Source organism: Phocoena phocoena, chromosome 14, assembly GCF_963924675.1.
Source record: "Phocoena phocoena chromosome 14, mPhoPho1.1, whole genome shotgun sequence".
NCBI classification, from domain to species: domain Eukaryota; kingdom Metazoa; phylum Chordata; class Mammalia; order Artiodactyla; family Phocoenidae; genus Phocoena; species Phocoena phocoena.
The window spans coordinates 89211567-89228528 of record NC_089232.1 but is presented as its reverse complement, the minus strand read 5'-3'; the positions used below and the strand labels follow the sequence as shown (position 1 = coordinate 89228528).

General features: G+C 51.0%; 1 protein-coding gene across 2 annotated transcripts in view; it reads left to right on the top strand.

Annotated features, from left to right (window-relative positions):
* Positions 1-3870: 3870 nt before the first annotated feature.
* Positions 3871-16962, top strand: part of TPO (thyroid peroxidase) — a 31295-nt gene continuing 18203 nt past the window's right edge. For both annotated transcript variants that reach the window (XM_065890778.1, XM_065890777.1), the window contains exons 1-4: positions 3871-3964; positions 9128-9212; positions 12652-12821; positions 15264-15396. In XM_065890778.1, coding sequence (XP_065746850.1) covers positions 3871-3964; positions 9128-9212; positions 12652-12821; positions 15264-15396 — 482 coding nt within the window. The remainder of the gene's footprint in view (positions 3965-9127; positions 9213-12651; positions 12822-15263; positions 15397-16962) is intronic.

Below are 16962 nucleotides of genomic sequence, written 5' to 3'. Positions count from 1 at the left end.
CCTCTCGCACACCGCCGTGAGGGCGCATCTTCTCCTCGGCGGGTAGGAACGTGCACAGCGGCTCTGCTCCCTTTGGTGCTGGAGCGAGAGGACACTGGGCCCCTGCGCGGGGACCCAGTGGGAGGGGACTCGCTGCACCACGTCCCCCCAAAGTTCACATGCCAAAACCCTGAGCCCCAGAACCTCTGGACGTATGTGCAGTTAGGGTCTTTAAAGAGGTGATTTGGATAAAGTGAGCTCTTCAGAAGGGGCCCCAGCCCAGGAGGACAGGTATCCCTGTAGGAAGAGGAGGTCAGGACGCAGACACGCAGACACACAGAGGAGGACAGTAGGGACACAGGGAAGATGCCATCTCCAGCCCACGGGACACGACCCAGCGCCCTGGGGTCCGGGAAGGAGGTGAGGCCACGTCTCACTCTGGACACGATGTTTTCAAAGGAGGCGGATCACGTGACCCCGTCTTCATTTGGAAGGTCGTGGGCACAGAGGGAACATCCAGATGTATTTAGCTGTCACCTCCGCCCATTTCATATGTGCTCAGGGGACGACCAAGAGGCATCCACTTCTCCAGGTGTAGAGATGGAGAGTCACACACAGCGTGGAGGGGACCCAGGTCCTGGGGCGACGGACGGCGGGCAACACAATTATTAATGTAGGACGCATCCTTCAGAAGCTTCAGGACACACGTCCTGGGGCTTTCATTTCTGTGTACGTGAACATGGGCAAATCATATGCACCATGACTTAAAATACCCTTAGAAAGACGGTCACGTCAATAAATTCCCACAGTCCTCGTGACCGACTGGGATGTGTGCGTATGTGGTGAGGGGCTCTCAATGTCTCACTACCTGAAGCTGGAGAATGTTTTATCAGAACATTGAAAAGGGCACACGCTCTGGGCCCTTCAAAGGCAGCTGGAAATGCAACGAATACCTCTCGAAAGTGCAACCCTGAGCTGGTTTTTCCAGACTGACCAAGCAGATAGGTTTCCTTGTGTAACTGTTACTTTAACAAAAGCCAAAATATTTTCTTTATTTCTTTTTAAAAAGGGCGCAATTGCTTTTTAAAAGTCTCCCCAAAGATTCCCTTTCCTAGATTGTCTTTAAGCAGTTAGTTAAATGATACAGGTATTTCAGGAGAGTCCTATAGTTCTTTGTCCATAACTCGCCAAATATCATTGTTCTTAATGCACGATATAAAACTGAGGTCGTCAGAACATTTAATAAACCGGAAAAGCACGTTGCCGACTTAACACCCGCTAGCATTTCTATCATCCCTTGGAGTGATTCAAATTCACTAAAGGAAGAAGAATGATGCGACCTTCTTCTGTCTCTTTTCTGGAGGAAGAGGACCTTTGTTTGGGACCCTCCACTTCGGGGCAGGGCTGGGAGGGTGAACAGTAAAAGCCTCAGAGCTCCGGCAAGGGCGGAGCGTCAGGTCCGGGATTCCATCTCAGGCTGATGTGTTTTACTCAACCCTGCGCTATTCTGACCCGTCGTGTGAGGACGTGGGGTGGGGACACCAGTGAGCTGGAACCTCTAGAAGGCTCAGTGGGACGTGGGTGCTTCATCCCCACAGGGCACCACGCAAACTCCAGGCTCTGACGCGAGTCACGGAACATCTTGGGCCCAGTCGTGGAGGGTGACTTGAGCACAAGGACCTGCTGTTCCTGTGTGCAGCCAGCCGGCACGAGACGCCCGTGGAAACGGTTACGTCAAGGCACTGGCATCCGAGGCTGTGTGCACAAGGCCACCCGTCTGAGCGTCTGCCCTGAGCCAGCCAAGGACTCAAAGGAACATTCGGTCTCCACTGGGATCGTCCTCACGTCCAGGGCCCTAAACACAGGCCGACACCAGCTGGTGTCCCAGTAAAGAGACTCCTCTGGGCCCCTGCGTTCTCCCTGAACCACCCCGTGTGTCACATCCAGCTGCCTCATCTATGTTCACGACCCTCTTCAGGCACATTCCACCCAAGGTTCCAAAAGTGTGTTTCCAAATGCCACCAGCTGGCTGCCTGTGCACAGCTCCAATGCCTCAAGTCCAATGTCCAAACCCGAACAGTCACCTCTGCTTCTCTCACCCGGTTCCCCTCCTTTCCTGGCTTCCCCAGAGTCAGAAGCGGGATCTCCACGACTTCAGGCCAGCAACTCAGCCTGGCGGGGCCCTGGCTCTGCCCCCTCCCTGCTCCCAGGGAAGTAAGTCACCAAGTCCCTGCTTTGCTGTGAAGGGGCCTTGGAGTCTTGCCCTTCATCTCACTGTCTCAGCCTGCTCCCACCATTTCAGGGAGAAATTACCGTAACTGTTGACGATTCCCCACCTGCTTTTCTAACTCATTTACTGTGTTACTTTCAAACTGATCTTTCCTATGCTAATCGTGACATTCTAGTGCTTCAAATATGTCCTGATGTCCCGATGCCTTGCATACGTGTTAGCATCTAACCTCAGCTTTCCTGGAGGGAGCGTACCCCCAAGTTTGAATGAGGCACCAAGAAGAGAGCGAAAAAGAGCAGGAAGACGAGGAGTGATTTTCATGTAGAAGAAACCCAAGACTCAGACGGAAAGTGGAGAGGTTCAGAAACCCCACGCTCTCCACAGACCAGGAGATGCGCTTCGCCCCCTGTCAGAGACGGGATGCAGGGCATCGGCGGGGCTCCCTGGAGCCGCTGCCTCTGAAGATGAACCTGCTCTTTTGCATAAGGTGTTTAGCTCAGAGAAGCGAGAGAGAGGACAGTGCGGGCGTTACGAGGGGCCGGTTGTACTTGGTTTCTTCTTTCCCGACACATACACATTCTTTCCCTTTCTTCCTCATTCCAGGACCAGAGGCTCAACCTCACATGGACGCACAACTGGCCAGCACACAGCCTTCTGTGCAAACACAGAGGTAAACGTCCAGCCAACCCAGGAACGGGAGCCGGTCCAGCCCGGTGATGTGGGCGGGGAATGGAGCCTGGAGCCTCTTTATAGCAGGAGGTCAGGCCCTGGGCAGACGGGCACATCCAGGGTCACCTGTCCTGCACACCTACCTCTTGGCTGAGCGGAGGAGAGGGTCTGGCTGTGAAACATTTTGGCTTTCCTTTTTCTGAGAGAAATCCATCTGAAACTTGTAAAGCAGTTCAAGGGAGGCTGTTCTGTGGGCTCAGGGCACATCTGGGAGGCTGTCTGAGCAGAGCCGCGGGGCTGACGACTGTTAGGTTTCCTGTAACCTCAGTGCAGAGCGTGGCCAGCACGTGCGGCCAGGTCGGTTCACAGGTCAGCAGGCCCTGACACGTACTCCACTCAGGAGGCCCTGTCAGCCCCACCCCATTTAACAAAGTTCGTGGCCCCAAAATAGCAGCAGAACATCCGAGGCTAGGAGAAGAAAAACTGGGAAAATGGAAATGATGGATTTGGAATTTTTGCTTTGTCTTAACAGCTCCGTAATTCTGAAATCAGTTTATAGGCAGGAAACAGAATGTTGTAGGAAATCCCATGTGCATTTAGAAATTTTATTTACCTCTTTTCTAAAGGCTAAATTCCTTGTATTATTCATTTTTCTAAATGCTACAGAGATGTGTTATAGGAAATAGATTTGTTTTATTCCCTGTAATTATCCCCAGAAGTTTTACGGCATTAGGGCATCACCATGAAATAAAACAGGTTGTCACTGAGCTATTCTGGTGACCACAGCTGCCCAAGAGGAGGGATCAAATAGTTGGGCTGGTAAGACCTGTCCACACCACAGACATGTGGATCAGAACCCCCCAGCGCTCAGACCCACGCTTCTGAGAGCAGCTGCCTCACAGGGACTAGCGCGTGGAGAGTCGTCGGCAGGGACGCTAACCGAGCGGCTGACCGTGCCCTTGACCACCTGACGCTCTCAATTCCTCTTCAGGATGGGAGCTCGTGCCGTGCTGGGCACCACGCTGGCCGTGGCCTGTGCCGGAGCTGTCTTCTCTTTCATCCTGAGACACAAGGACCTCTTTTGGGGTGAGTAACGATAAAATACGGTCTTCCGAAATCATAACCTTATTGCTCCCAGCAACCAGAACAGGAAGCATCGTGGGTTCTCCAGAATCAGGTAAGACCTCTTCAGTGTCTCTTTCACTTTCCAAGAAAAGAACAAGAATTCTTGAGTTGATTAGAATACGATTCTTTCTGAAAAATAACTGATTTTCCTATGATTACACAATAGAAGATTTCCATTTTTACCTACTCATATATTTGAAAAACATTTCTTTGGGCGTAGTTGTTTGTTCCTGTATCACAAAATCATTTTTCATTAAATCACTTCTGTGCTGTATGTTCAGGAATCGGGGTGCTACAATGTCAAATTCAGTTAAGAAAGGTATAGCTATGCTGTGGTTGAAATCATCACAGCTCAAACTCTGCTTCTGTTTTGGAAAAAAGGTCCCAAACACGGAGAAGGGATGTGACTGGAGCAGGGTGTCGGAGGGCTTTTCGAGGATGCTCTCTGATCACCAGCCTCTGCAACACGGGCCCCCCGGGCAGGCTCGCCCCTCTGGGCTCTTCAGGGCTGGACATTCTGCTCCCCTGGCCTCTCCCCCGAGCCCCGGGCCCCTTGATCACCCTCCAGGCCTGATGAGAGGCCTGAGTCCACGCAGCCACGTCCACCCCAGGGTGTCTCCTGCTGAGAGCCACGGAGTCTCCAGTTTCATTGAACACGGGGGCCTCAGGGCCACACGAACCGTTGCACCAAAGTCCTTTGCAGACCCATATGCTCCTTGAGAAAATGGCCTGGCCATCAAGGCCATGAGGAGGCCGGGGTCAGGCTCTGTCCCCACCCACTACTGACTGGGCCACTCTCCTGTCTGTAGAATGGAGAAAACTGGAAGATTCTCCACCACAGTTCTCTTTGTGAGTGTCAATGAGATGCTCCGTCTAAAGTACTGAGTGCACCGTGTCTGGACAATACGAACTAGAAAAAAACAGAAACCAATTCCATTTAAATACCCTCGCAACGTGGTCCCCCTCCTCCCAGCCCCGCAAACCCATCACAGCAAATGGGTGCGGCAAATGCTTCGCGAATTGGTCATTGCATTCGATATTTACTACAGTCTAGTTCTACAAAAGCATAGTGACAAAGGCGTCATGAGTAAGAGCCACTCAACAGAAGATAAATGTATCTGCTCACTAGAGGTTTTAGTTTTAGAAATCATATATATTTTTTAAATTGGGAAAGGTGTATCTACAGCTTTGCTAGAGCAATTTTTTATTGTTTCCCCATCTCTAAGAGGTTATTTTTCCCTCAGGCTTTCAGTATATCCATAACTAATGCACAGAATAGCATCTGATAAAGACACTGCAATTTGGAGCCTAATGTTTTGCTCATTAGAATATTTTGAAGCTGGCTAATGACTTGTTCACTTTGTAAATTAATTATTTAGAAAATATCCTTAGTCTTGCAGTGTTTCACTTTTACAGCCTTTAATACAATGATTTTTTGTTTCCCAGTTGACAAGCCAATGGTCATTTTAAACAAAATAATTGCGCACTGGTTAACTTCCTTTTTTATTTAGTTATTTATTCATTTATAATTGAAGAATAGCTGATTTACAATATCGTGTTAGCTTCAGGTACAGCAAAGTGATTTACTCATACATATACACTGTTTCAGATTCTTTCCCCTTACAGTTTACCACAAAATACTGAGTATAGTTCCCTGTGTTATATACAGTAGGTCTTTGCTGGTTATCTATTTTATATACAGAAGTGTCGAACTTTCTTTGAAACATAACTTTTATCAGTCACATTTCTCCGTAGGCAAAATTTCAATGGCGATCCCACCAGACTTTTTGTCTGCATTTGGGTTTGTGTCACTGTGTTCACAGACTTTGTGACACGAGCTGTTGGATTGCTCCCTGTCACTTGTTCAGAACCGGCTGGGGGCCCCGGGCATAAGGACCAGGTCCGGGCTGGACCACAGACGTCCATCTCCACCTGCCTGTGGGGTCCAGTCACCCGTTCACAGCTTAGAAAGTAGAGGTCCCAAGGGTCTCAGAGACGGCGGAGCTGTGGCCATGCTCACCCTCACCTCCCAGGTCTGCACGTGGAAACAACACACACGTTTGAGCCTGGTTGATAAACACTCAGGAACAGCTGTCCTCAGGTGTCACATCCGTTTGTGAACCATAGGCAGGTTTGCACAGCAGGAGTTCAAGTCCTCTCTCAAAAGCTCCGAATAGCGCGTTTATCATGGAAACCACGTGAGTTCATCACCTCACGGACTGGGGTTCGTTTCTTGTGTTCGTGCAAAGTCAAGATTTGAGTGCAATCATCTGTGTGTTCCAACACGTCATAGCTGTTCCAAGAGAATCAGATGCAAATGAACAAGAGGCAGCAGAGGCGTTGCTGCAGGTGGGGGATTGGGGAAGCCAGCCTGATGAGTGGATCTGTTTCACGAGGAAAGCTGGCAGACTTACCCCAGTTCATTGGGTTTCAGCAAACAGGTATCATTAAAGTCAGGACTGAACACAGAGCTCAGAGCAAAACCACGTCCTCGGAGTTAGTCGAGAGTACAGCTCAGAGAGGAAGAGTCCAGCACTCTTGCCTTGTTATTTTAGTAGTCACTCTTTGGAAATAAGTGACTTCCTTCTTTCTGGCCTGTAGTGTTTTCTCGCATAACGGCTTCCTGAATTCCAGCTCTTTCCATATGAGATGAGCATGTTTGGAGGGGACCTTCTATGGGTAGCGCACCCCCTCGGGGGGTACCCATCTTCAGAAGGCTGATGTCTCCAGATCAGATGAATCAGGAAACTCCCTCGGATTTAGTTTTCAGACCTGAAAAGAAGAGGTTAGGTTCCAGGTCTCCCAGTCTGTGGTCCTACGGTCGGATGCTGCGTCTCTGGACGCCACCCCGTGCCCCGGTAGCTGCCCAGCAGCAGCTGAAGGAGGTGATTGAAGAGCCAGGAAGGGAGGTGAGCCTGACCCCCCACACGGTGAGGAGGAGACGACACGGGTCACATCCGCCCGCTACCGGCAGAGACTGGAGGCAATTCAAGACGAGAACTACACTTTTATGGGGAATTTTCAGCCCAAAAATATATTTCTTATGCAATATCTGAAGAGATAATAATCTGCAAGCCTGTAACACTATCTTTAGGAACTCGGTAAACTACTTCCTAGTAAGGAAAGATACTGGAGAATAAGTCAAATACAATGGATTACGCTTAAATGACAATATCGTCAAGAAAAGGAAGGATCTCTCTAGCAACTGTTAATTCTAAAGACAGTGGTGACAGACAAACATTTTTCTTTTTACTGAATCTGTTCTCAAATAACTGCCAAGTGCTGCGAAGAGCCAGCAGTTGATCTCATTGCAGGAGACCTAAGAGGCAGGGGGGTCAGTGCATTCGGCCAACGCAGGGCCAGGCTGACCGCAGAAACGAAAATGTGGACGGACGGTTTGGACGGGAACGAAAGGAAGTACGTGAAGGTCACAGGGCCTTAAACCCCGAGCTTTCGTGGGGCTCCCAGTCCTGAGAGCTGAGTGAAATCCCCTCCAGCCCCAGGGCAGGGGTCCCTGAAAAGGCCGGCCTCTCCTGCAGCCCCAGGCTGGTGGCCCCTCTGGGGTCCCCCTGACTCCCCCGCTCCGCCCGCTTCCTGTGCCGCACGCCCGCCGGGTGCTTCAGACCTCACGGCACGAACCCATGGCCGTGGTGGCCTGGACCCGGCCGAGCTGAGGCCGCTTCCGCCCCGTGTGCCCTGCACCAGCCCGGGGTTGGAGGAGCGCAGGGGGCACAGAGGAAGGACCAGAGGGAGTCACGCTGTGGAATGTGCGCTGACGGCTGGGAAAGGACACTGAGGGGCTGCAGGCGAAACCCGACGTCCTTCAAGGTGCCTTTGTGGGTCCACCGGGGGCGAGACCCCACGCTGGGCTCCTGGATGCAGGATGGACTCTGACAAGGTCTCCGCCTCCCAGGAACCTGCCGTCTGAACCTCCCAAACTTTTCTTACAGTTTCGAGTCCCTTTACTTCTTGCAACAAAATCTTCCGTTAAATTTTAGGACAAAAGCTATCCGGTAACTTAATCCTCCTAAATTTGCTCAGGACTTTAATGTATTTTTCTGGAATACGCTATGCTTACGTAATTCCAAAGATATGGAAATTTACCATTTTAAAAATAGCTTTCTTTCCATTTAGGTGTGTAATGTTCAAGAACATTCTGATATTCTATTTATTCTTAGAAATGAATGCATTTCCTTTGATGAAGTATTGATTATGCAAAAGGTGATTTAGTAACAGAAGTTACTTGTGTGCATTGGAAGGAGTTGCCTCCTTTATGATATTCATTTGGGACCTCACGTTTTAACCCCAAGACGGAATCTTAAATTATTGTCTTAGTCTATTTGGGCTGCGATCACAGAACCATGGACTGGGGGGGCTTATACACAATAGACCTCTGCTTCTCTCAGTCTGGAGGCCGGAAGTCCCAGATCAAGCTTCCAGCACCTTCAGATTCTGGTGAGGACCCTCCTCCTGGTTCACAGACGGGCTCTTCTCACTGCGTCCTCACCTGGAGGAAGGGGCGGGAGCTCATGGGTCCCTTATATGAGGGAAGGTACCCCATCATGGGGGCTCCATCCTCACGACCTCATCACCTCCCAAAGCCCCTCCTCCTGACGCTGTTCCATTGAGTGCTAGGATGTCAACATACGAATTCTGGGGAAACGCAAGCAGTCATACCACAGAACTTGTTAAACATGCCATGCACTAAAAACTAAAATAAAAAATAAGGGTCTTTTCACTGCAAACTGCTGGTGTATTGGAGTAGTTTATCTTCTCTTAAATGCACAAGTTAAAATAGGCAACTATTATTATGAACTTTCTATACCACCGGTTTAGGTAACGAAAGCGCTCAGAAAAGAAGTTATTCAGAATCCCTGGAGGTGGCCAGGGCAAGTGAGAAGTAGGAATGGCCGGGCTGCCCGCGTAAAGATGGTGCTGGGTCCCTCCCCTCCCCATCCCCAGGGTCTCTGCCAGCGAGGAACCAATACTCACGTAAGATGGGGAAACAGACCCAGGACCCCACGGAGGAGGGGCCCAGACGCCCCGTGGTTGTCACCACATCCGGCTGCGCGTGGCAGGGAGTTTGCGAACTTTGCGTTTGACGGTGTGATGCTTCGTTCGTAGGAGAGACGGAGGAGTGTCGAGTCAGGGGCATCGTGGAGGCGAGCAAGCTGCTGGTGGACGAGGCCGTCTACTCCACGACGAGCAGGTACCATCCCAGGAGTGGGAAGAGGTGCGCCGGCTCCTGGGGCTTAGCGGATTTGCCCACCGTATTCTTCACAGTTTCCTCCACCTTACAAATTAGGGGCTGAGACTCACGTGAGCTTATTCTCGTTTCTGGGGTCACATGCAAACACCCGAGAGGAACCGTGTTCAAATTCTCCCTCTAGCAAAACAGAGCAAAGGGCAGTGATGCAGCCAGGGTTCAATATATCCTGGTTCAAAAGACAGATGAGGGAGCCTGGCTCCTGCAGAACTGGCCTCAGACCCAGGGGGCAGGAGGGGTCCAGACACACGGCCCCAGCGTCCGGGCTCTGTGACACAGCTGTAACCTTACCTAGGAATTAAATCTGCCCCGCATTCCTTTTAAATCATTAAGAAACACCTTCATTTTAAATATAAAAGCGACATCAATATTAAGAATATTATAGTCTCACATTAGATGTTTGTAAAGCAAACACGACAAACACACAAGAATCTGAAAAGCAGGTTTTATCTTCACAAGTGTGTTGTTTTACTGGAATCTGACTAATCATTATTTAAGGTCTCAAGATACAAAATATCACAAGGCAGAAGCTGGTTTACTTCAAATTTCTATTATTCCACCAGAAAAAGGCCCTATTGTCCATACTGGCTGCAACTAAGTTTTGCTTATTTTATAAGAACTTCAATTAAAGGGGAAAGAAAGAAGAAACCTCGTGAAGTCTGACTCTGTGAGTGTGTCCACGACTATGATATCAGCTATCCGTGAAAAGGGGGAAGAGCTACTGACAACCCGCATGGAGAGAAGGCACTGAGCCTCCTTGGACCCCCCTGCAGCGAAGGCCTGCACCCCTGAGGTGACCTGCTTTCTCCCGAGGAGGAACTGACCTTCTGCAAAGCCTGTGGCCTGGGGGCTTCGTTTCATATGTAAATGTTGGAACAAAGGCTACTCGCCGACCATGCTGCCCAGTGGATTTTAGTAACAGCAGAAGAAAAACGCTAGAAACCTGGGAATGAGGCTGTCCCCGCTGAGACAACGGGGCGGTGAGTTCCAGGCCGGCACAGGCCCTCCTGCTGCCCTGGGGCTCCGGCTGGCCGCAGCCTGGGGAAGGGCCCGGGGGCTGGTGCGCGGCGGCCCAGGAAGATCCTGTCTGTTTTCTAATACACCAGCTCTCCTGAGAAGGGGCCCTGGCCGCGTCTCTCCAGACGGCTCTCCAAGGGTGTCTACACAGCGAACAGCCTTGGAAGACAGAGTTTTGTTCACTGTCCGACGTGCGGTTAAGGACTCCTTCCAGTAAAGGCCAGGCTTCCTGTCCTCCCAGAAAGGCCCGGCTTCCTCTGCAGGACCAGAGCCCGCGGCCGCCGCCACCGTAACAGATCACCACAAACTCAGTGGCTACAACAACGCAATGTATTACCTTACCGTCCTGAGGGTTGAAGTCCAGCACGTACCTCACGGGCCCAAAACCACGGTGTCAGCAGAACCGTGTCCTTCCCGGAACTTCAGGGACAGATGTGTGTCCTGCCTTTCCCACGTCCCCGAGGCCACCTACATCCCTTGGCTACTGGCCCCTTCCTCCGTCCTGGAGCTGTCACATCCATCTCCCGAGCTCCCTCCACTGTCACCTTCCCCTGTGGCTACCCTGGGCCCACCTGGGTCATCCAGGATGACCTCCGCGTTTATGATAGACTGAGTAGCAACCTGATCCACCTGCCACTTAACTCCCTTTGCTGTAGAAACGAACACGTTCACAGGCCTGACGATCAGAACTCGGATGTCTTTGGGGGCCAGCGTCACACCTACCGCGGCGTCCAGGGTGTGGAAACACACGCCAGCATGGGTGGGCAGCCCTGAGCAACGGCCTCATTCGTCTCTGAGCCTGGTTCCCGTGGGAGCTTGTAAGGAAAAGCTCTGCCCCTCAAAGTTCACGGCCTCACAGTACCTTTGGGAAACACGCTGGCAAGTCCAGCACGCTCCCACGTTACGTTCTCTATCGTGTACGTCTATACGCGCACCGGCTGGTGTCTAGCGTGCCGTGTGCGTAGGATCTTCGATTCTCAACGCCGTCTCCGTCAGTCACGGGCTGTCATCCTGGTGCACCGCCTTCCTCATCTGTGAAATGGGCCCGCCTAGCACTGGTCTCCTGCGCTTTGATGAGCAGTGACTGAAGACGTGGAGTAATGTGGGTCAGTGCTCAGCCGGCACCTGCACGCCACCTCCGCTCAGTGGGCGCCGCACATTCCAGGTTGTCAGTAACAAGGGGAATGTGTGAAGGATCCACTTGCTCAGAGCTGGCAGAATGACTGAAGCACAACTGGGCCATTTCCCCAAGACCTCAGGGCTGTGAACCAGAAACCTGAGCAGCAGTGGTAGGGGGTGTCCTGCCCCCGAGCTCTGACCCCGCGGCTCTCAGGTTAGGCTTAGAGCTGGTCCTCACACGGGCTCCTGGGGCCTCAGTGGTGCAAGCCTGCAGGGGCCACCAGGTGACGGCAGCTTCCCGCACAGGCCACCTGGGTCCTGCCCCTCCAGGGGTCCCCGGGCCCTGAAATGCTGGTGGGCAGGTGGGTCCCCTGTGGTGGGAGCTGCTGGAATCCCGAAGGCCAGGGACCCTCGTGAGAGGACAGAGGGACGGGAGGGTGAGGGGCGCCCACGGCAGGACTTGCAGTTCTTGCCGCCAGCAGCTCCGTCACCTGCTCAGCTGTGCCGTGAGATGCGTGACTGACACGGACACAGCAGGGTCGCAGCCTCAGCACATCTGGCCTGGGACCAGGACAGGCTGCTGGCTCTCAGAGCCCCATCCATCAGCTGGAACCCTCACGTCTAACTGGGTTGTTTTCTCAAGTTACAAAATCAATTTATTTATCCACAGTAATACTCTCAGTGAAACATTAATTAGCACTTAAAATACCCTTAAATAACACTAAAAATCAGTATTGCACAATAAGCTAGAAAAACTATCAACATAAAAAGTGAGACGACCTCATCTCAACAAAAATTTAACGTATATTACAAAGTGACCAAGAAGAATGAATCAGCGGCACACATACACAGATGAGCCATTGTCAAAAAGGGTTCTGAAACCAACTTAATTTAGTTTTCATGGCAATGTATGGTACATGTATAGGCAATGTTAGCAAACCCGCTTACTAACTGGACTTTGATGAGAAGGTTGATCTCACACAGCTGTTACGAGGGTCAAAGGAGTTGGCTACGCAAGTTTGTAAAAGACAAACATTGGTCATTCTCCTCACCTTTCAACACTGGAAGATCGTCTACACTTGGGTCCCATCCCTTCACTAAATCCCGCGGTCCTTGTGGACGGGGGTCCTTGAATCCCCACCTGCCTGTCGCCTGGCAGGTACTAAGTAAAGGTGTGTGTGATTGATTAGCAATTACCAAACACCATAAAATAATAATTGACTTTACATCTCCTCTTTGTGCCCAGAAACCTCCACAAAAGAGAAACCATTTCTCCATCACAGCTTCTGTCTTTTTCCAAACTCCCTGAGCCCACCAGCCGCGCCGCGTCCCGGGCGGCGGACATCATGGAGGTGTCGGTGCAGGAGGCAATGAGGAGGGCTCACCTAGGGTCTGCACCGTCTGGGCCGCCCACAGGTGAGCACCCGGGGGAGGGGGGCAGGTCAGGGCCGGGCAGGGCTGCGCAGGGGCCGGGGGTGTCCCCGCAGGGCGCGATGCCCACTCGTTCACAGGACAAATGAGCGGTTCTTTAAGAGGCTCAGTAGCTTGGTTTTGTTGTTCTGGGAAACCACTGCTTCTCTGCTGTTCAGATGGGGTTTGGAGAAGCAGCTCAATAACCTAAGTGTCCCGCTCTGTGGTAAGAAATGATTGAGGGATACTTTCAAGGCCCCGACCGACCTGGTTAAAACCTGGGGGAAACTCACTTCTGTGGGATGCAGTGTGTTCCAGGGAGACGGGGACAGCAGCCCCGCTTCTCCTGAGAAAACTGCCTCAGGGTCCTGCTCAGGCCTCTGGGAGCCAGCGTGCTTCTCCCTCCGATGGGGCAGTCACACTGGCCGTCCACTCGGCTGGCCACAGGCAAACCAGCAGACACGAGGGGCGAGCTGCAGCCCATCAAAGGCTCTGTTGATGTTAAGATACTGAGTGAAAGTGATTTCGATCATAGGCGTATTTCTAAGTCCAATGATGAGGAATTAAAAAACAAGATTATTTTTAATGAACTTGTGGAGACTTTTTTCCATGTGGTGCCGTGAGCTACTTGGTCTCTGAGTTTTTCCTCCCAATTAGCTGTAGATGAGTTTCATGCTGATTTACTTAGCTTTTAGAATGAGACAGACTCAGCTAAACCGGGATTAACCTGAATTCTCAGATACTAAACTTAGAAGTTAAGTTGAATCAACTTTAGAGCAACCAAAGATCCATCTGAAATGTTTTTATTGAAGCAGTTGGGACTCCGGTAGCCGTGACTGCAGTCAGAGGTCCTGCCGGCCTCGGGTTCACGGTGTAGAGTCGCAAGGCCATTGCCCAGGTCTGCAGGTGTATTCAGCTGATGAGTTTCGGCCAGGCTGTGGTGCAGAATTGAAGAACCCCATAGTCTAGGATGTTTTCTATTATTTCCACTATCAGCATAGCCAATCTAGAAATTTCAGAATTAGTAAAAGTGAAAGGATCCAAATGTTTCCCCATCAGTTCGTCACCAAACAGTATCTACAATCAAATGTTGGCACCGCTCCCCTAGGGATGTTTCCTAGCATTGGTTTTGTATTAACATAGCTAGGATCGTGGTTCTTTTTCTTAAAAAATAAATGTATTTATTTGTTTATTTACGATTGCATTGGGTCTTCGTTGCTGTGCACGGGCTTTCTCTAGTTGTGGCGAGTGGGGGCTACTCTTTGTTGCGGGGCGCGGGTGTCTCATTGCGGTGGCTTCTCTTGTTGCGGAGCACGGGCTCTAGGCACGTGGACTCAGTAGTTGTGGCACACGGGCTCAGTAGTTGTGGTGCATGGGCTCAGTAGTTGTGGCGCACAGGCTCAGTAGTTGTGGCCCACGGGCTCAGTTGCTCCATGGCATGTGGGATCTTCCTGGACCAGGGCTCGAACCCATGTCCCCTGCATTGGCAGGTAGATTCTTAACCACTGCGCTACCAGGGAAATCACATTGTGGTTCTTCTCATGGACTTTGTCTGTTAGACACTCCCATGTGCTTGAGCGTTCCCTGGTGCAAAGCCTCACCTTGTTAAGGAATGTGTATTTCTCTATCGACTAAATAAAAATTGTAGTCTAAGCTTCATTTAACTGTCCACATACAGTCATTCCATAGAGGTTGTTCAGTGAACATTAATTAAGCTAGTTTTGTTTCTCTCTAGTTTGAAAATGGGATGCGTGTCTTCCAGTGTTTTTCTATCTTGATTTCATCGGGATCTGGCCAGTTTTATGGCATTATCTTTGAAGATTTATACAAACCATCTTGGGGAGTAACCAGTGATTCCTTCTACCAACAGACAAGAAAGTGGTCCTTGCTTTGATTTGTCAAATAAACAGCAACAAAACTGGCAAAAAATAAGAGACTGTTTCCTGGGGCCCTAACCTAGAAAGATTTATGAGAAGGAAGCAAACATCAACATGAAGGAGAAAAGAAGGGTTTTGTAGATGGACACGTGGATACTGTTAGGAAACTTGACTGAGGTAGGGTTTGCGGGGAGGACAAAGGCCAGGATTCGCCGTCTTCTGAGGTCAGGGCGTGGGCCCCCAGCCTCAGCCGAGCAGCAGGGCAAACGCTGGAGATTCCACGAGCGAGGCTGCGGATGCCTCCAAGAAGTGCTCGCCTCTGGGGTCAGAGCGCTCAGAATTGCTTTTCTGAAAGATCGCAAAGCAAAGATACATTTTAAACCCCACATTCCTAGCAACGAGGACACTCAAGGGGGTTAAATGAGAGAGGATTGATTTCAAGGAGAAGGAAGGGCTTCCTGCAAAGAATGAGGAGGTTTCTGTGTGAATCCCGATCACATTAGAACATTTACCCCGTCAGGTAGGTTTGTTATTACAATCGAGGGCTGAAGCTTTGGTGTTTGTTCCTTAGATGTTTTATCAGAAGATCTACTGAAAACGATTGCAAACCTGTCCGGATGCCAGCCCTACATGCTTCCCCCCAGATGTCCAAACACCTGCCTGGCAAACAAGTACAGGCTCATCACGGGTGCCTGCAACAACAGGTAATTCCTCAGAGCCCTCGGTCTCACCTGTAAGTTTTATTTGAACATGACAGGTGTCATCAGGGCAGAGTCTCCATAAATTGTTTGAGGTTCCATTAAAGAAAGTGGACAATACTGACTCCATTATATTAAGAAGTGGTCAAGCCTCTTCCTTACGCCCATGTTTCCAATAATTCTGTGTGTATCTTTAATAAGACACAGATTTTAAAGGTCTTCAGCTCCCTGGCAGCCAGGTACCTCTTTCACCAGCGATGCTAATCATAAACCTTCAGGTGTCCCTGAGGTCATCCCAGCTTTCTTCCATTTCTTTTTCTGCGTATTTGCTGTCCACTCTCAGCCACCGACTCAGGCCGTCTCATACTCTGATCGCTCTTTCCAGAAGGTCAGTCCATTCTGGAAACCCCCAAACATTCCAGGTGACCCCAGCCACCTCTGGGCCCCCGGCGCCCCCAGGGCTCCATGTGCCGTGTTCTGGGGAAACTGTACTTGCAGGTGGATGTGGGGTCACGGACGGCAGGACCAGGGTCAGGGGTCTCCTCTGCCCATGGCGCCCCTCCCGGCTCCGCTCTCTGCTGTCAACCCCACCGCCCGCCGAGAAGGGGACAGCCAACGTCCCCTGCTGATGGGCTCTGGGGGACGCACCTTCCAGGGAACTGTGGGTGGAGGCCGAGTCCCTTTCTTTCCTTCCGTGATGACGATTGAATCTTGTGTCACAGTATTTACAGCAACTAGATCCAAAGGACCAGCAGGGACTTCATACTTCTTTTCTGCCCCAAACATAACATACCTGCTCAGAAACTCAAGTGATACCACCCTGAAGCCTCGCTAACTGTTTTATAAATGAGACACAAGGGCCACTGAGTATCGGCCCCAAGGTGGCCGATTCTCTCTGCAGGCTCAGACTTGCTAGTTCAAAACCTGCCCACACCAACCTCAAACGTTCACACATCCACTTGTTATAAAAATAGCCCCCGGAGCAGATTTTCAGCTGCCTGGTGTCTGAGAGACAGGAGCTGGTGTTTCAAACAAATCCCAGTAACGTGGAGCCGCGGGGGGAGCAGACACCTGTCTCCCTCGTGAAACTCTCCTCCAGAGACGTGTCACCTGCTTGTTGTCAGCTTTGCGACCATTTCCAATGTGGTCGTCGATCCACATCTACCAAAGGAACCACGTGCTGGTGAAAGCTGACCCTCTGGGGCCGCCGCGGTTATCCTGCTCCAGCCTAGCAGCATCGTAGAGCGATGCCGGAAGCCTGGAGGGGCCCCGCCTGGTGGCTGCGAGGTCCCCACATGGTGCCCCTGCGTCCTGCCGAGCAGGCTGGGCTCTGACCCGACCAGAGGGTGAGACGGTCACAGAAACCATGTGATGTCCCGGGAGCTGCTGAAACATGACCGTCGATCAGAAAAAAACACAAACAAACAAACAAAAAAACCCAGTCCCCTGAGCAGTTAAATCAGCGTTCTCGTTATTCTCAACTGAGTGAAAGGGATGCGCTTTATGGAATTTCAATAAAGACAAGCCAGCTGTAGCAGGTCAGAGCTCCGTATTAAAGCTGACTTACTGCAG